The sequence below is a fragment of the Heptranchias perlo genome, chromosome 20 (assembly GCF_035084215.1).
Source record: "Heptranchias perlo isolate sHepPer1 chromosome 20, sHepPer1.hap1, whole genome shotgun sequence".
Taxonomy (NCBI): domain Eukaryota; kingdom Metazoa; phylum Chordata; class Chondrichthyes; order Hexanchiformes; family Hexanchidae; genus Heptranchias; species Heptranchias perlo.
The window spans coordinates 2,879,041-2,903,320 of NC_090344.1; the positions used below are offsets into that span (position 1 = coordinate 2,879,041).

At 44.1% G+C, this 24,280-nt stretch overlaps 1 protein-coding gene and 5 non-coding genes across 6 annotated transcripts in view; all 6 read right to left on the reverse strand.

The window, feature by feature from the left end:
- Positions 1–24,280, reverse strand: part of LOC137335563 (zona pellucida sperm-binding protein 4-like) — a 51,078-nt gene that overhangs the window by 15,353 nt on the left and 11,445 nt on the right. Inside the window, exon 4 of the mRNA XM_068000879.1 lies at positions 23,311–23,423. Within this exon, the coding sequence (XP_067856980.1) occupies positions 23,311–23,423 (113 nt within the window). The remainder of the gene's footprint in view (positions 1–23,310; positions 23,424–24,280) is intronic.
- Positions 2,327–2,399, reverse strand: trnaf-gaa (transfer RNA phenylalanine (anticodon GAA)). Its single transcript has one exon. It is a non-coding gene; the product is annotated as a tRNA-Phe (tRNA).
- Positions 3,418–3,490, reverse strand: trnak-cuu (transfer RNA lysine (anticodon CUU)). The gene has a single exon. It is a non-coding gene; the product is annotated as a tRNA-Lys (tRNA).
- trnaf-gaa (transfer RNA phenylalanine (anticodon GAA)) lies at positions 10,367–10,439 on the reverse strand. The gene has a single exon. It is a non-coding gene; the product is annotated as a tRNA-Phe (tRNA).
- Positions 11,458–11,530, reverse strand: trnak-cuu (transfer RNA lysine (anticodon CUU)). The gene has a single exon. It is a non-coding gene; the product is annotated as a tRNA-Lys (tRNA).
- trnaf-gaa (transfer RNA phenylalanine (anticodon GAA)) lies at positions 14,389–14,461 on the reverse strand. Its single transcript has one exon. It is a non-coding gene; the product is annotated as a tRNA-Phe (tRNA).

Here is a 24,280-nt window from a genome sequence, read left to right on the forward strand (position 1 = left end):
CTTTAGCGATCTCTCACAAATCAACTGAAACCAGTCGGAATGTGAATACCATTTCACTTTTCCAAAATAAAGGGAGTGACATTCATTGTGGAAACAGTCTGATGTCGCTCACTGCAGAAATATCCATGTCAGTGTGAAGGAGCTCGCTTGCAACCTTCGAACCTTCTCTGTCAAGAAGTATTCCGACTTCGTTCAAGCCAACCTCGTTTTTTTGGATATTTTTCATATGCCTGTTATCCAACCGCAGAATAAATGGTGGAAAATCAGACGCACTCAGCTGGCAATGCTTGCGGTACATTTTCTGGCAGACAAGACACACATTCGAACCCAAGAATTTGCGAGACAATGAATGTTAAGGTAAAAGGTTGCCTTCGTGTCCTCCAACGACCAACTTTTCATTTCGCAGCGAAATGCGCTAACCATTGCGCCACAGAAACAGAACTTGCAAATGTTCAAGGACGAATTCATCGAGCTGACGCTTCAGGTTGCCGCACTCAATGTAACAGCTTTCTTCCAATCAGTTTACTTTTCCAAAATAAAATGTGTGCAGCTTGCACGAGTCAAAATCTGTGCTGTATTATTTCTGAAAATTAAACTCACCTTGCCATTAAACACCTGTATGTTGAAAGACTCAGTCCGCTCGTGGAAGAGAGGATTGATTTTTGAGCTGTGATTCGCCATTCTCTGTTCCAGTAATATTCAGGTTTGCGGAAAATGAGATGAGATGAAATGAGCAGGACAAACCAGCAGGTCTGTGACACTACACGGTGTCTGCAAAGTTGTCTCTTGCACTTACAGTGAAGTGGACGACAATTTTCACTCTTAAACCAGTAATTATTATGTTAAGAAAAAATGTGGCCGTGAAAGACTCGATTTCAGCGCGGTGACACGGGCCAGAGTAAAGTTCAGTTCATGCGATTGCCGAGTGGCGAGAGGGTGGATTTGGAATTCCTGTGCGGCTGCGCTGCGCATTGTCCAGATCTGTTTGGAGCGATATTCCCTTCAATTCATCACTGACAGGGAGAGTTTGATTCTAAGTTTCTTTTTCCCGGTGCTTGGTGAGATTTCAGAAATAAACGCGACCCGTGCTTAACCCAAACTCGTCACTAACACATTGACCGATACAAGGCGGCCACACTCTGCACTTCAGTGAGATGAAAGCCGACAGCGATTTCTCGTCGATTCCAATGGCGAAAAAAAGTCATTCAATGGAAGTGCAGGTCATTGAGGTGCCTTTCAATTCCTGATTGTTTCCACAGAACTTCTTCCCAACGCGTTTGAGATACACGTGGGGCGATTTGGGGACTTCTCCCTCTTTGCAAAAGTTTCATCCGCAGCACAAGATCAAAAGTCGAGGGCAAAATGAAACGATTTGCTCAAATTTGAGATCCAGAGAACCAGAATATAGAGCAAGGTTCTGTTTATTGAGAAAAAGCAGATGAAACATTCATTCCGGAACGATACAGAACCCTATCAGCTCTAAAGGCAACGGTTACCCCGTGTTTTGAACACGCAGCCTTCTGGTGACGCAGGAAGAAACGCAGATGGTAGCAGGAAATTGAAAAGTGGGAATTGATAGATTAAGTGTGTGGACAAAACTGTGGCAAATAGAGTTGACCGAGGTCATACACTTTAAATCTAAGAAAGATAAATCAGAGTATTTTCTAAATGGTGAGAAACTCGGTGCTGTGGAGGAGCAGAGAGATTTAGGGGTCCAAGTACAGAAATCGCTGCAGGTACAAAAATTAATTAAACAGTCTAATGTGCCGTTGGTACGGCCGGTTAACTCGTTTGCAAAGAGTATACTGTAACATAATGATCACGGACTCGATTCTTGTAATTTACTTTATTTATTTCGCGTTTTTGTAACTTTTGAAATCGAAGCTTTAAAAAGAAAATCAACAGAAAAATTCACGGGGACCGTTTTTGAATTACATCCGTTGTAACTTTGCCCCTGGGCAGGATAAACACGTCTTTCTTTTGATTTGTCTTTCTCCAATTTGCAGATAAACGTTTAACTCGCGGCCTGTTCCCATTAATGATCATCAGCAGCAACAGACAGACAGAGCGATCTGACCGCCCCGAGATGTGGAAAATGGAACAGTTTCGGACAAATCAAATAGTCACCTGGCACCGAGAGAGACAAAACCAAGAGAAAAAGGCAGAAGGTAACAGTGAAATAACAGCCAAATACAAACGATATAAATAATTCCCATCCTTGATGTCTCTCTATTCAATCCCCAATCATTCAGTGGCGGGAATTTAATTTCACTGCAAATCAATCCGAGAATCGAAGCAAGGAAGAAGAAAGTAAACAAACAAAAACTGCCGAAACTCGGGATTGAACCAAGGACCTTCAGATCTTCAGTCTAACGCTCTCCCAACTGAGCTATTTCGGCTCTGTATCCAACGATTACTTTGTGTTATTGTCGTGGAAGAAAATATAACCCCAGGAGGAATTGCCCCTCCTGTTTATTCCACAATTCATATATAAACATCGTACTCGTAGAGATACACCCACAGTTCATATATAAACATCGTTGTCATACGTAAACTACCAAAGTTTATAAATCAACAGCGCACTCACACATCCACACCCAGTTTGTGGGAGGAAGATCGGTACCGACCGCCGACAGAGCTCTCAGAGGCGGAAGCAGCAGCGACCGATCAAACTCTTGATCTCATCCTTAACACAGACCGGTAGATCCACCTGTGAAGTTACACCGCACTTTGATAGCAGGGACGGTAATTGCTTCTGAGAAGGCCTCAGGGCGTCTAATCGCTTCTTCGTGGCGATCCATTGTGGCAAGGGCATCTCAGAGAGGGGAAGGTACTATCAGAGGGCATCAGAGAGTGCAAGGGGGCTCAAAGAGGAGAGCGGGAAGTCAGATGGCATCAGAGAGTGTATTAAGATCTGAGAGAGGGGAAGGACTGCCGAGTGTGGGAGAGTGTAAGGCGGCTCAGGGCGCATCTGTGTAAGGGGCACTCAGTGGGTATCAGAGCAGGTGAATGGCGCTGACAAGGTTCAAAGTGAATCATGGACTCTCTGAGGGTATCGGAGAAGGTAAGAGACAGAGCGTATCAGCGATGATAAGGAGCACAGGGAGAATCAAACGGGGTAAGGGGGGATCAGGAGGTATCAGAGAGGCGAATTGTTCCAGCGTTGGCATCTCCTAAATATTACATTTTCTGACCTTCAACATTTTTAATAACAACAAAAAGTGAATCCAATTGAACCGATAACCTGTCCGTGTCCCATGTGGAGGGAACGAGAAGGTAGAATCGATAGGGAGTGGATATTTGGCAACGCTCACGGTTTCCTTTCACACAGCTCAGGGTTGTGCCTGTTTCGAATCTGGAGACAAGAGGTTGCACTTTAAAAATTTTATCACCGGTTGTGAAAAGTGGAACGCAAATCGCCCAACGTGGGGCTCGAACCCACGACCCTGAGATTAAGAGTCTCATGCTCTACCGACTGAGCTAGCCGGGCCGACTGCTGAAATTCTTCCCATCTTATCATTGCAGAGAGACAAATGTTGGCTTTGCTGCAGGAGTTCAGTTCGTTCCACAATCTCAGGGTATCGACTTCTGAACACCCGTTTTTTCATTCTGGAGTTAGTCTGATGTCTTTTACCATTCGTCCAGCTCCGCGCTGAGCAGTATCGGAACATCGGGACAAGAGAAGGCCATTCAGCCCCTCGAACCTGCTGCCCCATTCAATTCGATCATGAGTTGATCTGCAATTCATCTCTGTTTCTCCGTCTTGGACTCATATTCCTTGGTACCCGAATCGAAAAACGATCTGTCAATATCAGACTTCAAATTATGAATTGAACCACAATCCACATCCTTTGGGATGAGAGAGTACCAGCTTTCGGCCGTATTTTGTTTGCTAAAGTGATTCCTGATTTCTTGCATGATTCGTCCAGCTCCAATTTCATTTTGGATTCGGCCAACAGAGAGAGAGAAAAAGGCCGTCTTAACCGGAGATTGATCCTTTAACGATCTCTCACAAATCAACTGAAACCAGTCGGAATGTGAATACCATTTCACTTTTCCAAAATAAAGGCAGTGACATTCATTGTGGAAACAGTCTGATGTCGCTCACTGCAGAAATATCCATGTCAGTGTGAAGGAGCTCGCTTGCAACCTTCGAATCTTCTCTGTCAAGAAGTATTCCGACTTCGTTCAAGCCAACCTCGTTTTTTTGGATATTTTTCATATGCCTGTTATCCAACCGCAGAATAAATGGTGGAAAATCAGACGGACTCAGCTGGCAATGCTTGCGGTACATTTTCTGGCAGACAAGACACACATTCGAACCCAAGAATTTGCGAGACAATGAATGTTAAGGTAAAAGGTTGACTTCGTGTCCTCTAACGACCAACTTTTCAGTTCGCAGCGAATCGCGCTAACCAATTGCGCCACAGAAACAGAACTTGCAAATGTTCAAGGACGAATTCATCGAGCTGACGCTTCAGGTTGCCGCACTCAATGTAACAGTTTTCTTCCAATCAGTTTACTTTTCCAAAATAAAATGTGTGCAGCTTGCAGGAGTCAAAATCTGTGCTGTATTATTTCTGAAAATTAAACTCACCTTGCCATTAAACACCTGTATGTTGAAAGACTCAGTCCGCTCGTGGAAGAGAGGATTGATTTTTGAGCTGTGATTCGCCATTCTCTGTTCCAGTAATATTCAGGTTTGCGGAAAATGAGATGAGATGAAATGAGCAGGACAAACCAGCAGGTCTGTGACACTACACGGTGTCTACAAAGTTGTCTCTTGCACTTACAGTGAAGTGGACGACAATTTTCACTCTTAAACCAGTAATTATTATGTTAAGAAAAAATGTGGCCGTGAAAGACTCGATTTCAGCGCGGTGACACGGGCCAGAGTAAAGTTCAGTTCATGCGATTGCCGAGTGGCGAGAGGGTGGATTTGGAACTCCTGTGCGGCTGCGCTGCACATTGTCCAGATCTGTTTGGAACGATATTCACTTCAATTCATCACTTACAGGGACAGTTTGATTCTAAGTTTCTTTTCCCCGGTGCTTGGTGAGATTTCAGAAATAAACGCGACCCGTGCTTAACCCAAACTCGTCACTAACACATTGACCGATACAAGGCGGCCACACTCTGCACTTCAGTGAGATGAAAGCCGACAGCGATTTCACGTCGATTCCAATGGCGAAAAAAAGTCATTCAATGAAAGTGCAGGTCATTGAGGTGCCTTTAAATTCCTGATTGTTTACACAGAACTTCTTCTCAAAGCGTTTGAGATACACGTGGGGCGATTTGGGGACTTCTTCTCCCTATTTGCAAAAGTTTCATCCGCAGCACAAGATCAAAAGTCGAGGGCAAAATGAAACGATTTGCTGAAATTTGAGAACCAGAGAACCAGAATTTAGAGCAAGGTTCTGTTTATTGAGAAAAAGCAGATGAAACATTCATTCCGGAACGATACAGAACCCTATCAGCTCTAAAGGCAACGGTTACCCCGTGTTTTGAACACGCAGCCTTCTGGTGACGCAGGAAGTAATGCAGATGGTAGCAGGAAATTGAAAAGTAGGAATTGATAGATTAAGTGTGTGGACAAAACTGTGGCAAATAGAGTTCAATGTGGGGGAGACCGAGGTCATACACTTTAAATCTAAGAAAGATAAATCAGAGTATTTTCTAAATGGTGAGAAACTCGGTGCTGTGGAGGAGCAGAGAGATTTAGGGGTCCAAGTACAGAAATCGCTGCAGGTACAACAATTAATTAAACATCCTAATGTGCCGTTGGTACGGCCGGTTAACTCGTTTGCAAAGTGTATACTGTAACATAATGATCACGGACTCGATTCTTGTCATTTACTTTATTTATTTCGCGTTTTTGTAACTTTTGAAATCGAAGCTTTACAAACAAAATCCACAGAAAAATTCACGGGGACCGTTTTTGAATTACATCCGTTGTAACTTTGCCCCTGGGCAGGATAAACACGTCTTTCTTTTTATTTGTCTTTCTCCAATTTGCAGATAAACGTTTGACTCGCGGCCTGTTCCCATTAATGATCATCAGCAACAACAGACAGACAGAGCGGGTCTGACCGCCCCGAGATATGGAAAATGGATCAGTTTCGGAGAAATCAAATAGTCACCTGGCACCGAGAGAGACAAAACCAAGAGAAAAAGGCAGAAGGTAACAGAGAAATAACAGCCAAATACAAACGATATAAATATTTCCCATCCTTGATGTCTCTCCTTTCAATCCCCAATCCTTCAGTGGCGGGAATTAAATTTCACTGTAAATAAATCCGAGAATCGAAGCAAAGAAACAACCGAAACTCAAGATTGAATCAAGGACCATTCAGATATTCAGTCTAACGCTCTCCCAACTGAACTATTTCGGCTCTACAGCACACCCTAACTTTGTGTTATTGTCATGGAAGAAAATATAACCCCGGGAGGAATTGCCCCTCCTGTTCATTCCACAATTCGTATTTTAACATCATACTCATAGAGATACACCCACAGTTCATATATAAACATCGCAATCATAGAGATACACCCACAATTCATATATAAACATCGCTGTCATACGTAAACTACCAAAGTTTATAAATCAACAGCGCACTCATACATCCACACCCAGTTTATAGGAGGAAAATCGGTACCGACCGCCGATAGAGCTCTCAGAGGCGGAAGCAGCAGCGACCGATCAAACTCTGGATCTCATCCTTAACACAGACCGGTAGATCCACCTGTGAAGTTGCACCGCACTTTGATAGCAGGGACGGTAATGGGTTCTGAGAAGGCCTCAGGGCGTCTAATCGCTTCTTAGTGGCGATCCATTGGGTCAAGGGCATCTCAGAGAGGGGAAGGGACAGTCATTGGGCATCAGAGCGTGCAAGGAGGCTCAGAGACGGGAGCGGGCAGTCAGAGGGTATCAGAGAGCATATTGAGATCTCACAGAGGGCAAGGACTGCCAAAGGGTATCAGAGAGTGTAATGACTCTCAGGGCGTATCAGTGGGTGAGGACTGCGGGTATCAAAGAGTGTAAAGGGCGCTGACAAGGTTGAAAGAGGATAATGGACTCTCTTAGGGTATCAGAGAAGATAAGGAGCTCAGGGAGAATCAAAGAGGGTAAGGTGGGCTCAGGAGGTATGAGAGAGTCGAATGGATCCAGAGTTGGCATCTTCTAAATATTACACATCCGAACCATCAACATTTTTAATAACAGCAAAAATGAAATCTATTGAAACTGTATCTGCCGTATCCCATGTGGAGGGAATGAGAAGATAGCATCGGGAGGGACTGGATATTTGGCAACACTCATGGTTTCCTTTCACACAGCTCAGTGTTGTGTCTGTTTATATAACTGGATTTCTACAACTGGAGATAAGAGGTTACACTTTGAACCTTTCATCACCCATTGTGAAAAATAGAACACAAAATGCACAATGTGTGGTTTAAACCCACAACCCTGAGATTAGGAATTTCGTGCTTTACCGACTGAGCTAGCCGAGCCAGCGGCAGGGCTCCTTCTCATCCTATTATTGCAGAGAGGCAGGTGGTGACGTTGCTGTAGGGGTTCAGTTTGTCCGACAATCCCAAGGTGGCTGAATCTGAACAACCGCTTTTCATTCCAGAGTCAGTCTGATGCCTTTTACCAGTCGCCCAGCCCCGCGTTGAGCAGGAGAGGAAATTCGGGACAGGGGAAGACCATTCAGCCCCTCGAACCTGCTGTCTCATTCAATTAGATCATGAAGTGACCAGTAATTCATCAATGTTGCCCCGCCTTGGACTCATATCCCTTAGTAACCGAACCGGAAAAAGATCTATCAATATCAGATTTGAAAATTTGAAATGAGCCTCAATCCACATCCTTTGGGGTGAGAGAGTTCCAGCTATCGGCCGCATTTTGTTTGCTAAAGTGATTCCTGATTTCTTGCATGATTAGTCCAGCTCCAATTTCATTTTGGATTCGGCCAACAGAGAGAGAGAAAAAGGCCGTCTTATCCGGAGATTGATCCTTTAACGATCTCTCACAAATCAACTGAAACCAGTCGGAATGTGAATACCATTTCACTTTTCCAAAATAAAGGGAGTGACATTCATTGTGGAAACAGTCTGATGTCGCTCACTGCAGAAATATCCATGTCAGTGTGAAGGAGCTCGCTTGCAACCTTCGAACCTTCTCTGCCAAGAAGTATTCCGACTTCGTTCAAGCCAACCTCGTTTTTTTGGATATTTTTCATATGCCTGTTATCCAACCGCAGAATAAATGGTGGAAAATCAGACGCACTCAGCTGGCAATGTTTGCGGTACATTTTCTGGTAGACAAGACACACATTCGAACCCAAGAAATGCGAGGCAATGAATGTTAAGGTGAAAGGTTGCTTTAGCGCCCTCTAGTGGGTTCAAACCACCAACTTTTCAGTGAGCAGCCCAACGCGCTTCCCAATTGCGCCACAGAAACAGAACTTGCAAATGTTCAAGGACTAATTCATCGAGCTAAAGCTTCAGGTTGCCGCGCTCAATGTAACAGCTTTCTTCCAATAAGTTTACTTTTCCAAAATAAAGGGTGTGCAGCTTGCACGAGTGAAAATCTGTGCTGTATTATTTCTGAAAATTAAACTCACCTTGCATGAAACACCTGTATGTTGAAAGAATCAGTCCGCTCGTGGAAGAGAGGATTGATTTTTGAGCAGTGATTCGCCAATCTCTGTTCCAGTGATATTCAGGTTTGCTGAAAATGAGATGAGATGAAATGAGCAGGACAAACCAGCAGGTCTGTGACACTACACGGTGTCGACAAATTTGTCTCTTGCACTTACAGTGAAGTGGACGACAATTTTCACTCTTAAACCAGTAATTATTATGTTAAGAAAAAATGTGGCCAAGAAAGACTCGATTTCAGCGCGGTGACACTGGGCCAGAGTAAAGTTCAGTTAATGCGATTGCCGAGTGGCGAGAGGGTGGATTTGGAACTCCTGTGCGGCTGCGCTGCGCATTGTCCAGATCTGTTTGGAGCGATATTCCCTTCAATTCATCACTTACAGGGACAGTTTGTTTCTAAGTTTCTTTTCCCCGGTGCTTGGTGAGATTTCAGAAATAAACGCGACCCGTGCTTAACTCAAACTCGTCACTAACACGTTGACCGATACAAGGCGGCCACACTCTCCACTTCAGTGAGATGAAAGCCGACAGCGATTTCACGTCGATTCCAATGGCGAAAAAAAGTCATTCAATGAAAGTGCAGGTCATTGAGGTGCCTTTAAATTCCTGATTGTTTGCACAGAACTTCTTCCCAAAGCGTTTGAGATACACGTGCGGCGATTTGGGGACTTCTTCTCCCTCTTTGCAAAAGTTTCATCCGCAGCACAAGATCAAAAGTCGAGGGCAAAATGAAACGATTGGCTGAAATTTGAGAACCAGAGAACCAGAATTTCGAGCAAGGTTCTGTTTATTGAGGAAAAGCAGATGAAACATTCATTCCGGAACGATGCAGAATCCTATCAGCTCTAAAGGCAACGGTTCCCCCGTGTTTTGAACACGCAGCCTTCTGGTGAAGCAGGAAGTCACGCAGATGATAGCAGGAAATTGAAAAGTGGGAATTGATAGATTAAGTGCGTGGACAAAACTGTGGCAAATAGAGTTCAATGTGGGGAAGACCGAGGTCATACACTTTAAATCTAAGAAAGATAAATCAGAGTATTTTCTAAATGGTGAGAAACTCGGTGCTGTGGAGGAGCAGAGAGATTTAGGGGTCAAAGTGCAGAAATCGCTGCAGGTACAAAAATTAATTAAACAGTCTAATGTGCCGTTGGTGCGGCCGGTTAACTCGTTTGGAAAGAGTATACTGTAACATAATGATCACGGACTCGATTCTTGTCATTTACTTTATTTATTTCGCGTTTTTGTAACTTTTGAAATCGAAGCTTTAAAAAGAAAATCCACAGAAAAATTCACGGGGACCGTTTTTGAATTACATCCGTTGTAACTTTGCCCCTGGGCAGGATAAACACGTCTTTCTTTTTATTTGTCTTTCTCCAATTTGCAGATAAACGTTTGACTCGCGGCCTGTTCCCATTAATGATCATCAGCAGCAACAGACAGACAGAGCGGGTCTGACCGCCCCGAGATGTGGAAAATGGATCAGTTTCGGACAAATCAAATCGTCACTTGGCACCGAGAGAGTCAAAACCGAGAGAAAAAGGCAGAAGGTAACAGTGAAATAACAGCCAAATACAAACGATATAAATATTTCCCATCCTTGATGTCTCTCTATTCAATCCCCAATCCTTCAGTGGCGGGAATCAAATTTCACTCGAAATAAATCCGAGAATCGAAGCAAGGAAGAAGAAAGTGAACAACCAAAAACTGCCGAAACTCGGGATTGAATCAAGGACCTTCAGATCTTCAATCTAACGCTCTCCCAACTGAGCTATTTCGGCTCTATACCAATCAATTACTTTGTGTTATTGTCGTGGAAGAAAATATAACCCCAGGAGGAATTGCCCCTCCTGTTCATTCCACAATTCATATATAAACATCGTACTCATAGAGATACACCCACAGTTCATATATAAACATCGTTGTCACACGTAAACTACCAAAGTTTATAAATCAACAGCGCACTCATACATCCACACCCAGTTTATGGGAGGAAGATCGGTACCGACCGCCGATCGAGCTCTCAGAGGCGGAAGCAGCAGCGACCGATCGAACTCTTGATCTCATCCTTCACACAGACCGGTAGATCCACCTGTGAAGTTCCACCGCACTTTGATAGCAGGGACGGTAATTGGTTCTGAGAAGGCCTCAGGGCGTCTCATCGCTTCTTAGTGGCGATCCATTGGGTCAAGGGCATCTCAGAGAGGGGAAGGTACTATCAGAGGGCATCAGAGAGTGTCAGGGGGCTCGGAGAGGAGAGCGGTCAGTCAGATGGCATCAGAGAGTGTGTTAAGATCTTAGAGAGGGGAAGGACTGACGAGTATGGGAGAGTGTGAGGCGGCTCAGGGCGCATCTGTGCAAGGGGCAATCAATAGGGATCAGAGCAGGTGAATGGCGCTGACAAGGTTCAAAGTGGATCATGGACTCTCTGAGAGGATCGGAGAAGGTAAGAGACAGAGCGTATCAGCGATGATAAGGAGCACAGGGAGAATCAAATAGGGTAAGGGGGGATCAGGAGGTATCAGAGAGGCGAATTGTTCCAGCGTTGGCATCTACTAAATATTACATTTTCTGACCTTCAACATTTTTAATAACAACAAAAAGTGAATCCAATTGAACCGATAACCTGTCCGTGTCCCATGTGGAGGGAACGAGAAGGTAGAATCGGGAGGGAGTGGATATTTGGCAACGCTCACGGTTTCCTTTCACACAGCTCAGGGTTGTGCCTGTTTCGAATCTGGAGACAAGAGGTTGCACTTTAAAAATTTTATCATCGAGTGTTGAAAGAAGAACACAAATCGCCCAACGTGGGGCTCGAACCCACGACTCTGAGATTAAGAGTCGCATGCTCTACCGACTGAGCCAGCCGGACCGACCACTGAAATTCTTCCCATCTTATTATTGCAGAGAGACAACTGTTGGCTTTGCTGCAGGAGTTCAGTTCGTTCCACAATCTCAGGGTGTCTGCTTCTGAACACGCGTTTTATCATTCTGCAGTTAGTCTGATGTCTTTTACCATTCGTCCAGCCCCGCGCTGAGCAGTATAGGAACATCGGGGCAAGAGAAGGCCATTCAGCCCCTCGAACCTGCTGCCCCATTCAAATAGATCATGAGTTGATCTGCAATTCATCTCTGTTTCTCCGTCTTGGCCTCATATTCCTTGGTACCCGAATCGAAAAACGATCTGTCAATATCAGACTTCAAATTATGAATTGAGCCACTAATCCACATCCTTTGGGATGAGAGAGTTCCAGCTTTCGGCCGTATTTTATTTGCGAAAGTGATTCCTGATTTCTTGCATGAAAAGTCCAGCTCCAATTTTATTTTGGATTCGGCCAACAGAGAGAGAGAAAAAGGCCGTCTTAACCGGAGATTGATCCTTTAACGATCTCTCACAAATCAACTGAAACCAGTCGGAATGTGAATACCATTTCACTTTTCCAAAATAAAGGGAGTGACATTCATTGTGGAAACAGTCTGATGTCGCTCACTGCAGAAATATCCATGTCAATGTGAAGGAGCTCGCTTGCAACCTTCGAACCTTCTCTCAAGAAGTATTCCGACTTCGTTCAAGCCAACCTCGTTTTTTTGGATATTTTTCATATGCCTGTTATCCAACCGCAGAATAAATGGTGGAAAATCAGACGGACTCAGCTGGCAATGCTTGCGGTACATTTTCTGGCAGACAAGACACACATTCGAACCCAAGAAATGCGAGACAATGAATGTTAAGGTGAAAGGTTGCCTTTGCGTCCTCCAGTGGGTTCGAACGACCAACTTTTCAGTGAGCAGCAAAACGCGCGACCCAATTGCGCCACAGAAACAGAACTTGCAAATGTTCAAGGACTATTTCATCGAGCTGAAGCTTCAGGTTGCCGCACTCAATGCAACAGCTTTCTTCCAATCAGTTCACATTTCCAAAATAAAGGGTGTGCAGCTTGCACGAGTGAAAATCTGTGCTGTATTATTTCTGAAAATTAAACTCACCTTGCCATTAAACACCTGTATGTTGAAAGACTCAGTCCGCTCGTGGAAGAGAGGATTGATTTTTGAGCTGTGATTCGCCATTCTCTGTTCCAGTAATATTCAGGTTTGCGGAAAATGAGATGAGATGAAATGAGCAGGACAAACCAGCAGGTCTGTGACACTACACGGTGTCTACAAAGTTGTCTCTTGCACTTACAGTGAAGTGGACGACAATTTTGACTCTTAAACCAGTAATTATGATGTTAAGAAAAAATGTGGCCGAGAAAGACTCGATTTCAGCGCGGTGACACTGGCCAGAGTAAAGTTCAGTTAATGCGATTGCCGAGTGGCGAGAGGGTGGATTTGGAACTCCTGTGCGGCTGCGCTGCGCATTGTCCAGATCTGTTTGGAGCGATATTCCCTTCGATTCATCACTGACAGGGACAGTTTGATTCTGAGGTTCTTTTCGCCGGTGCTTGGTGAGATTTCAGAAATAAACGCGAGCCATGCTTAACCCAAACTCGTCACTAACACGTTGACCGATACAAGGCGGCCACACTCTGCACTTCAGTGAGATGAAAGCAGACAGCGATTTCTCGTCGATTCCAATGGCGAAAAAAACTCATTCAATGAAAGTGCAGGTCATTGAGGTGCCTTTAAATTCCTGATTGTTTACACAGAACTTCTTCCCAACGCGTTTGAGATACACATGGGGCGATTTTTGGACTTCTTCTCCCTCTTTGCAAAAGTTTCATCCGCAGCACAAGATCAAAAGTCGAGGGCAAAATGAAACGATTTGCTCAAATTTGAGAACCAGAGAACCAGAATTTAGAGCAATGTTCTGTTTATTGAGAAATAGCAGATGAAACATTCATTCCGGAACGATACAGAATCCTATCAGCTCTAAAGGCAACGGTTACCCTGTGTTATGAACACGCAGCCTTCTGGTGACGCAGGAAGTAATGCAGATGGTAGCAGGAAAATGAAAAGTGGGAATTGATAGATTAAGTGTGTGGACAAAACTGTGGCAAATAGAGTTCAATGTGATGGAGACCGAGGTCATACACTTTAAATCTAAGAAAGATAAATCAGAGTATTTTCTAAATGGTGAGAAACTCGGTGCTGTGGAGGAGCAGAGAGATTTCGGGGTCCAAGTACAGAAATCGCTGCAGGTACAAAAATTAATTAAACAGCCTAATGTGCCGTTGGTACGGCCGGTTAACTCGTTTGCAAAGAGTATACTGTAACATAATGATCACGGTCACGATTCTTGTAATTTACTTTAATTATTTCGCGTTTTTGTAACTTTTGAAATCGAAACTTTACAAAGCAAATCCACAGAAAAATTCACGGGGACCGTTTTTTGAATTACATCCGTTGTAACTTTGCCCCTGGGCAGGATAAACACGTCTTTCTTTTTATTTGTCTTTCTCCAATTTGCAGATAAACGTTTGACTCGCGGCCTGTTCCCATTAATGATCATCAGCAGCAACAGACAGACAGAGCGGGTCTGACCGCCCCGAGATGTGGAAAATGGATCAGTTGAGGACAAATCAAATGGTCACCCGGTACCGAGAAAGACAAAACCAAGATAAAAAGGCAGAAGGTAACAGAGAAATAACAGCCAAATACAAACGATATAAATATTTCCCATCCTTGATGTCTCTCCATTCAATCCCCAATCCTTCAGTGGCGGGAATTAAATTTCACTCGAAATAAATCCGAGAATCGAAGCAAGGAAGAAGAAAAGAAACAACCAAAAACTGCCGAAACTCGAAATTGAACCAAGGACCTTCAGATCTTCAGTTTAACGCTCTCCCAACTGAGCTATTTCGGCTCTATACCCAACAATTACTTTGTGTTATTGTCGTGGAAGAAAATATAACCCCAGGAGGAATTGCCCCTCCTGTTCATTCCACAATTCGGATATAAACATCGCACTCATAGAGATACACCCACAGTTCATATATAAACATCACACTCACAGAGATACACCCACAGTTCATAGATAAACATCGCACTCATAGAGATACACCCACAGTTCATATATAAACATCACACTCACAGAGATACACCCACAGTTCATATATAACCATCACACTCATCGAGATACACCCACAGTTCATATAAAAATATCGTACTCATAGAGATACACCCACAGTTCATATATAAACATCGTACTCATAGAGATACACCCACAGTTCATATATAAACATCGTACTCATAGAGATACACCCACAGTTCATATATAAACATCGCTGTCATACGTAAATTGGCAAAGTTTATAAATCATCAGCGCACTCATACATCCACACCCAGTTTATCGGAGCAAGATCGGTCCCGACCGCCGATAGAGCTCTCAGAGGCGGAAGCAGCAGCGACCGATCAAACTCTGGATCTCATCCTTAACACAGACCGGTCGATCCACCTGTGAAGTTACACCGCACTTTGATAGCAGGGACGGTAATGGGTTCTGAGAAGGCGTCAGGGCGTCTAATCGCTTCTTAGTGGCAATCCATTGGGGCAAGGGCATCTCAGAGAGGGGAAGGTCCTATCAGAGGGCATCAGAGAGTGCAACGGGGCTCAGAGAGGGTAGCGGGCAGTCAGAGGGTATCAGAGAGCATATTGAGATCTCACAGAGGGGAAGGACTGCCAGAGGGTATCAGAGAGTGTAAGGACTTCAGGGCGTATCAGTGTGTGAGGACTGCGGGTATCAGAGAGTGTAAAGGGTACTGACAAGGTTGAAAGAGGATAATGGACTCTCTGAGGGTATCAGAGAAGATGAGGAGATCAGGGAGAATCAAGGAGGGTAAGTGGGTATCAGGAGGTATCAGAGAGGCGAATGGATCCAGAGTTGGCATCTTCTTAATATTACACATCCTAACTGTCAACATTTTTTAATAACAGCGGAAATGAAACCGATTGAAACGGTATCTTCCGTTTCCCATGTGGAAGTAATGAGAAGATAGTACCGGGACGGACTTGATATTTGGCAACGCTCACGGTTTTCTTTCACACAGCTCAGTGTTGTGTCTGTTGATATAACTGGATTTCATGAACTGAAGATAAGAGGTTGCACTTTGAACCTTTCATCACCCACTGTGAAAAATATAACTCAAAACCCCCAATATTTGCTTTAAACCGAAGACCCTGAGATTAGGAATTTCGTGCTTTACCGACTGAGCGAGCCGGGCCAGCGGTAGGGCTCCTTCTCATCCTATTATTGCAGAGAGGCAGGTGGTGACTTTGCTGTCGGGGTTCAGTTTGTTCGACAATCCCAAGGTGGCAGAATCTGAACACCCGATTTTCATTCTGGAGTCAAGTCTGATGCCTTTTACCAGTCGTCCAGCCCCGCACTGAGCAGGAGTGTAACATCGGCACAGGAAAAGACCATTCAGCCCCTCGAGCCTGCTGTCCCATTCAATTAGATCATGAGGTGATCAGTAATTCATCTCTGTTTCCCCGCCTTGGATCCATATCCCTTGGTAACCGAACCGGAAAAAGATCTATCAATATCAGGCTTGAAAATTTGAATTGAGCCTCAATCCATATCCTTTGGGATGAGAGAGTTCCAGCTTCCGGCATTATTTTGTTTGCTCAAGTGATTCCTGATTTCTTGCCTGATTGGTCCAGCTCCAATTTCATTTTGTATTCTGCCAACAGAGAGAGAGAGATAAAAAGGCCGCCTTAACCAGAGATTGATCCTTGAAAGATCTCTCACAAATCAACTGAAACCTGTCGGAATGTGAATACCATTTTACTTTTCCAAAATAAAGCGAGTGTCATTCATTGTGGAAACAAGAAATAATCCGAATTCTTTCAAGCCAATCAAGTTTTTTTTGAATATTTTTCAGACAGCAGATTAAATGGTGGAAAATTAGACGCACTCAGCTGGCAATGATCACGGAATAGAATCATAGAAGTTTACAACATGGAAACAGGCCCTTCGGCCCAACATGTCCATGTCGCCCAGTTTATACCAGGAAGCTCGTCCCAATTGCCTGCACTTGGCCCATATCCCTCTATACCCATCTTACCCATGTAACTGTCCAAATGCTTTTTAAAAGACAAAATTGTACCCGCCTCTACTACTGCCTCTGGCAGCTCGTTCCAGACACTCACCACCCTTTGAGTGAAAATATTGCCCCTCTGGATCCTTTTGTATCTCTCCTCTCTCAACTTAAATCTATGCCTCCTCGTTATAGACTCCCCTACCTTTGGGAAAAGATTTTGACTATCTACCTGATCTATGACCCTCATTATTTTATAGACTTCTTTAAGATCACCCCTAAACCTCCTAATCTCCAGGGAAAAAAGTCTCAGTCTATCCAACCTCTCCCTATAAGTCAAACCATCAAGTCCCGGTAGCATCCTAGTAAATCTTTTCTGCACTCTTTCTAGTTTAATAATATCCTTTCTATAATAGGGTGACCAGAACTGTACACAGTATTCCAAGTGTGGCCTTACTTACTAATGTCTTGTACAACTTCAACAAGACATCCCAACTCCTGTATTCAATATTCTGACCAATGAAACCAAGCATGCTGAATGCCTTCTTCACCACCCTATCCACCTGTGACTCAACTTTCAAGGAGCTATGAACCTGTACTCCTAGATCTCTTTGTTATATAACTCTCCCCAACGCCCTACCATTAACGGAGCAGGTCCTGGCCCGATTCGATCTACCAAAAATGCATCACCTCACATTTATCTAAATTAAACTCCATCTGCCATTCATCGGCCCACTGGCCCAATTTATCAAGATCCCGTTGCAATCCAGATAACCTTCTTCACTGTCCACAATGCCACCAATCTTGGTGTCATCTGCAAACTTACTAACCATGCCTCCTAAATTCTCATCCAAATCATTAATATAAATAACAAATAACAGCGGACCCAGCACCGATCCCTGAGGCACACCGCTGGTCACAGGACTCCAGTTAGAAAAACAACCCTCCACAACCACCTGTCGTCAATCCAATTTTGTATCCAATTTGCTACCTCACCTTGGATCCCGTGAGATTTAACCTTATGTAACAACCTACCATGCGGTACCTTGTCAAAGGCTTTGCTAAAGTCCATGTAGACCACGTCTACTGCACAGCCCTCATCTATCTTCTTGGTTACCCCTTCAAAAAACTCAATCAAATTCGTGAGACATGATTTTCCACTCACAAAACCATGCTGACTAATCCCAATCAGTCCCTGCCTCTCCAAATGCCTGCAGATCCTGTCTCTCAGAATACCCTCGAACAACTTACCCACTACAGATGTCAGGCTCACCGGTCTGTAGTTCCCAGGCTTTTCCCTGCCGCCCTTCTTAAACAAAGGCACAACATTTGCTGCCCTCCAATCCTCAGGCACCTCACCTGTATATTTTCGTTCAGACAGGACACACATTCGAATGCTGGAAACGCGAGACATTGAATGTTCAGGTGAAAGTTACTACCCAGCGTCCACCGGGTGGAGCTTGAACCAACAACCTTTCAGTTCACAGCCGAACGCGCTAAACAATTGCGCCACAGAAACACAACTTTGTATTTGCTGAACGACTCATTCACCGAGCTGAAGCTTCAGCTTGCCGCGATTAATATAACAGCTGTCTGACTATCAGTTTACTTTTCCAAAATAAAGGGTGTGCAGCTTGCATGAGTGAAAATCTGTGCTGTGTTATTTCTGGACATGAAGCCAACCTTGCCATTAACCACCGTATGTTGGAAGACTCAGTCCCCTCTTGGTGGAGAGGATTGACCTTTTGAGCTGTGATTCGCCATTCTATATTCCAGTAATATTCAGGTTTGCTGAAAATAAGATGAGATGAAATGAGCAGGTCCAAGGAGCAGCTCTGTGACACGACACTTTGTCTACAAAGTTGTCGCTTGCACTTACAGTGAAGCGGACGGTAGTCTTCACCATTAAACCAGTAACTATGATGTTAAAAAAAATGTGTTCGAGAAATACTTGATTTCAGCGTGGCGATGCTGGGCCGGAGTAAAGTTGTGATTGCCGAATGGCGAGAGGGTGGATTTGGGACTTCTGTGCGGCTGCACTGCTCATTGTCCAGATCTGCTTGGAGCGATATTCACTTCAATTCATCACTGACAGGGACAGTTTGATTCGAAGTTTCTTTTCCCTGTTGCTTGGTGAGATTTCAAAAATAAAGACGACCCGTGCTTAACCCAAACTCGTCACTTACACGCTGACAGATACAAGGCGGTCACACTCTTCACTTCAGTGAGATGAAAGCCGAGAGGCGAACAAAACTCATTCAATGAAAGTGCAGGTCATTGAGGTGCCTTTAAAGTCCTGATTGTTTGCACTGAACTTCTTCCCAAAGCGTTTCAGGTTCACGTGGAGCGATTTGGCGACTTATTTCCCTCTTTGCAAAAGTTTCAACTGCAGGTCAAGATCAAAAGTCAAGGGCAGAATGAGACGCCTTCCTGAAATTTGGGAAGCAGACTTTAGAGCAAGGTTCTGTTGATTGAGAAAAAGCAGATGAAACATTCATTCCGGAACGATCCAGAATCCGATCAGCTCGAGAAGTAACGGTTACCCCGTGATTTGAACACGCAGCCTTCTGGTGGCGCAACAAGTCATGGAGATGGAAGCAGGACGTTGAAAAGTGGGAATTAATCGATTAAGTGAGTGGGGAAAACTGCGGCAAATAGAGTTCAATGTGGGGGAGAGCGAGGTGATCCACTTTAAATCTAATAAAGATAAATCAGGCTATTTTCCAAATGGTGAGAAAAAAGGAACTGTGGAGGAGCAGTGAGATTTCGGGGTCCAATGCAGAAATCGCTACCAACCAGCATACAGGTACAACAATTAATGAAACAGCCGTTCGGACCGCCGGTTCGCTCATTTGCAAAGAGTATGCCGTAATGTCATGATCACGGATTCCATTCTTGTAATTTACTTTATTTATTTCGGGTTTTTGTAACTTTTAAAATGCAAGCCTTACAAACAGGTCCACAGACACATTCACGGGGACAGTGTTCTTGAATAACATCCATTGTAACTTTGCCCCTGGGCCGGAGAAACACGTCTTTCTTTTTATTTGTCTTTCTCCGGTTTGCAGAGAAACGTTTAACTCGCGGCCTGTTCCCATTAATGATCACCAGCAGCACCAGACAGAGCGGGTCTGTCCGCCCCGAGATGTGGAAAAGGTATCGGTTTAGGACAAATGCATCAAATGAAATTGTCCCCCGGCACCGAGAGAGAAAAAACAAGGAAAACAGGCAGAATGTAACAAAGAAATAAAAACTAAATCAAGACGAAAACATATTTCCCATCCTTGATGCCTCTGTATTTCATCCCCAATCCTTCACTGGCGGGTATCAAATTTCACTGTGATTAAATGCGAGAATCGAAGCAAGGAAGAAGAAACTCAACAACCAAAAACTGCCGAAACTCGGGATTGAACCAAGGACTTTTAAATTTTCAGTGCAACGCTCTCCCAACTGAGCTAATTCTGCCGTTTGCCAAAATATCCCTTTACATCATTGTCTTGGAAGAAAACATAACCCCAGAAGGAATTGCAGCTCCTTTTTATTCCGCAATTCATATAAAAACATCGCACTCATATGTACACACCCCCAGTTCATATATAAACATCAGACTCATATATACACACATAGTTCATATATAAATATCACACTCATATATATACACCCACAGTTCATATATAAATATCACACTCATATATACACTCCCACAGTTCATGTATAAATATCGCACTCATATATACACACCCACAGTTCATATGTGAACATCACACTCATATATGGACTCCTACACTTTATAAAACAACAGCGCACTCTCACTACACGTCCTGTTTTGTATTTTCAGCGTTAAATTTGCTGAAGTCTGGCAAAGGGGGCGAGATGTCGGTCCTGCCGGTGAATGATACTTCGACGGATGTGTCGGTGTCCAGGGGATTGGAAAGCTCCTGTGCCACACGAAGTGTCTGAAAGGCCCGGATACACATGAAGATCATCAGCGCGGTGTCTGCACCTCGTGCTGCAATGTTAGCGAGCCTGACATCAACTTAAAAGGCGGCTTGTTGCAAACACCTTCTGGTCTCAGTTTCTTTTTGCACAGAACTGAACCTCAATCGTTCAAAATGCAATGTTTTCTTTGCTGTTTCACAATAAACAATATCTTATAATAAAGTTTCGCTCGTTGGTTCCTCAGTGTCAGAGGGAGAATTGTCCAAAACTCCTCATTTAATGCATTGTTTATTCAGAATCAGCCCACGATTGACACAGAGAGATAAACACAGCGAGGGATACAGAATATCGGTAAACACAGCAAAAGATACAGAGTATCGGTAAACACAGCGAGAGATACAGAGTATCGGTAAACACAGCGAGATACAGAGTATCGGTAAACACAGCGAGAGATACAGAGTATCGGTAAACACAGCGAGAGATTCAGAGTATCGGTAAACACAGCGAGAGATACAGAGTATCGGTAAACACAGCGAGAGATACAGAGTATCGGTAAACACAGCGAGAGATACAGAGTATCGGTAAACACAGCGAGAGATTCAGAGTATCGGTAAACACAGCGAGAGATACAGAGTATCGGTAAACACAGCGAAATGGACAAGGGAAATCGAGAAATACAAACTGCCTCAAACGCTAGCAGACAGTGAGAGGTAGATATCAGGAAGAGGAGGTGGGGTCGTTGTCGCTTAATTTGTCTCCTTAATTTGAAAAGCTGGGCAAATTGCCTTTTTCGGAACAAGAGGTCCTCAGTTTGAATCCCAGCGAAGCCTTTTTATTCTATCTGATATTTACCCCATTTCTGAATTAAACAACAAAGTAACAAAGTATTTGTCGTATTTGTATTAATTCCGGAGCCAACAAGGAAAGGACTGCTGAACTGTAACGCGGAAGTGCTCGTTCTTTGTGCAGACGGACCTCTCACTGAAGTAGCAAGCACTTTGAGCTTGACAAATCAGAGAATCGTTGGAGTTTGGAAGGATGCCATTCGGCCCATCGAGTCTGTGCCGTCTCTTTGTAAGAGCAATCCAGTTAGTCCCATTCCCTCGCCCTTTCCCCGTAGCCCTGCAATGTTTTCCCTTCTACTATTTATCCAATTCCCTTTTGAAAGCCACGATTGAATCTGTTTCCGCCATCCTTTCAGGCAGTGCCTTCCAGATCAGAACTTCTCGCTGCTTTTTTTTTTCCTGATGTCGCCTTTGGTTTTTTGCCAATCACCTTAAATCTGTGCTCTCTGGTTCCCGATCCTTCCGCCAATGGGAACAGTTTCTCTCTATTTACTTTATCTAAACCCGTCATGATTTTGAACACTTCCATCAAATCTCCTCTCAAACTTTTCTGTTCTCAGGAGAACAACCCGAGCTTCTCCAGTCTATTCGCGGAACTGAAGTCCCTCATCCCTGGATCCATTTCTGCACCTTCTTTTCTGCATCTTTTCTGCACCCTCTCGAAGGCCTTCACATCCTTCCGAAACTGCGGTGCCCCGAATTGGACATAATACTCAAGTTGTGGCTGAACCTTTGTGATTTATAAAGGTTTAACATAACTTCATTGCTTTTGTGCTCTATGCCTCTATCTATAAAGCCCCAGATTCCGTATCCTTTTTAACCGCTTTCTCAATCTCTCTTGCCACCTTCAAAGATATGTGCACAGATACCACCAGGTCGCTTTTCCTGCACGCCCTTTAAAATTGTACCATTTAGTTTATTTTGCATCTCCTCGTTCTTCCTTCCAAAATGTATCATTTCGCATTTCTCTGCATTAAATGTTATCTGCTATGTGTCCGTCCATTCCACCAGACTGTCTATGTCATCTAGGAGTCTATTACTGTCCTCCTCACTGTTTACTGCGCTTCTAAGTTTTGTGTTATCTGCAATTTGAAATTGTGCCCTGTACACCCAAGTCCAATTCATTAATATATATCAAAAAAAAGCAGCCATCCTAGTACTGACCCCTGGGGAATACGACTGTATACCTTCCTGCAGTCCAAAAAACAACCGTTTACCACTACACTCTGTTTGCCGTCAGTTAGCCAATTCGCATCCATGCTGCCACTGCCCCTATTTGTTCCACTGGCTTCAATTTTGCTGACAAGCTTATTACTGAACTATCCCAATGGTCTCCTGGCTCGTCTCCCATCTTCGACCCTCCATAAAACTGAGCTCATCCAAACCTCTGCTGCCCGTATCCTAACGCTCAACAAGTTCCGTTCTCCCACCTCCCCTGTGATCACTAACCTACATTGGCTCTCAGTCCGGGAAAGCCTCGATTTTAAAATGCTCATCCATGTTTTCAAATCCCTCCATGGCCTCGCCCCTCCCTATCTCTGCAACCTCCTACAGCCCTACAATTCTCATCCTTGTTTTCAAATGCCTCTATGGCCTCGCCCCTCCCTGTCTCTGTAACCTCCTCCAGCCCTGCAACCCTCCGAGATCTTAGCGCTCCTCCAATTCTTCCTTCTTTTGCATCCCCGATTTTAATTGCTCCACCATTGGCGGCCGTGCCTTCAGTTGCCTCGGCCCGAAGCTCTGGAATTCCCTCCCTAAACCTCTCCACCTCTTTACCTCTCTCTCCTCGTTTAAGATGCTCCTTAAAACCTACCTCTTTAACCAAGCTTTTGTTCATCTGTCCTCATACCTCCTTATGTGGCTCAGTGTGAAATTTTGTTTGATAATCTCACCTGTGAGTCGCCATGGGTCGTTTCACTACGTAAAAGGCCCGAAATAAAGTTGTTGTTGTTGTTGTCGTCGTTGTCGTCGTCGTCATCAAACGCATTGCCCTCATAAACCCTCTCTATTACCTCACCAAAAAACTTAATCAAGTTAGTTAAACACGATTTTCCTTTAACAAGTCCATGCTGGCTTTCCTTTATTAATCCACACTTGCCCAAGTGACTATTCATTTTGGCCCGGATCATCGTTTATAAAAGCTTTCCCACCACCGAGTTTAATGTTACTGGCCTGTAGTTGTTGGCTTTATCCTTACACCCTTTCTGAACAAGGATCTAACATTTGTAAACATCCAGTCCTCTGGCATCACCCCCGCATCTAAGGCGGATTGGAAGGTTATGACCAGGACCTCTGAAATTTCCACCCTTCCACTCCCTCAGCAACCTTGAAAGCATCCCATCCGGACCGGGTGACTTATCAACTTTAAGCATAGCCAGCCTTTCAAGTGCCTCCTCTGTATCAATTTTCACCACATCCAGTGTCTCAACTACCTCCCTTTTTACTGTGACTTTGGCAGCATCTTCTTCCTTGGTAGAGACAGATACAAAGTACTCTTTTAGTGCCTCAGTCACGCTTTCTGCCTCCATGCGAAGATCTCCTTTTTGGTCCCGAATCGGCCACACCCCTCCTCTTATGAACCTTTAATTATTTAAATGTCTGTCGAAAACATTTGGATTACCTCTTATGTTAGCCGCCAAACTATGTTCATACTCTCTCTTTTCCCCTCTTATTTACTTTTTCACGGTGCTTCCTATATTCAGCCTGGTTCTCACTTGTATTGTCAAACTGATATCGATCATAAACCCCCTTTATCTGCTTCATTTTACCCCCTATCTCTTTCGTCATCCAGCGATCTCAGGCCCTACCTTCCCCCCTCTTGGGAATCTATCTAATCTGTACCCGAAACATCTCCTCCACCCA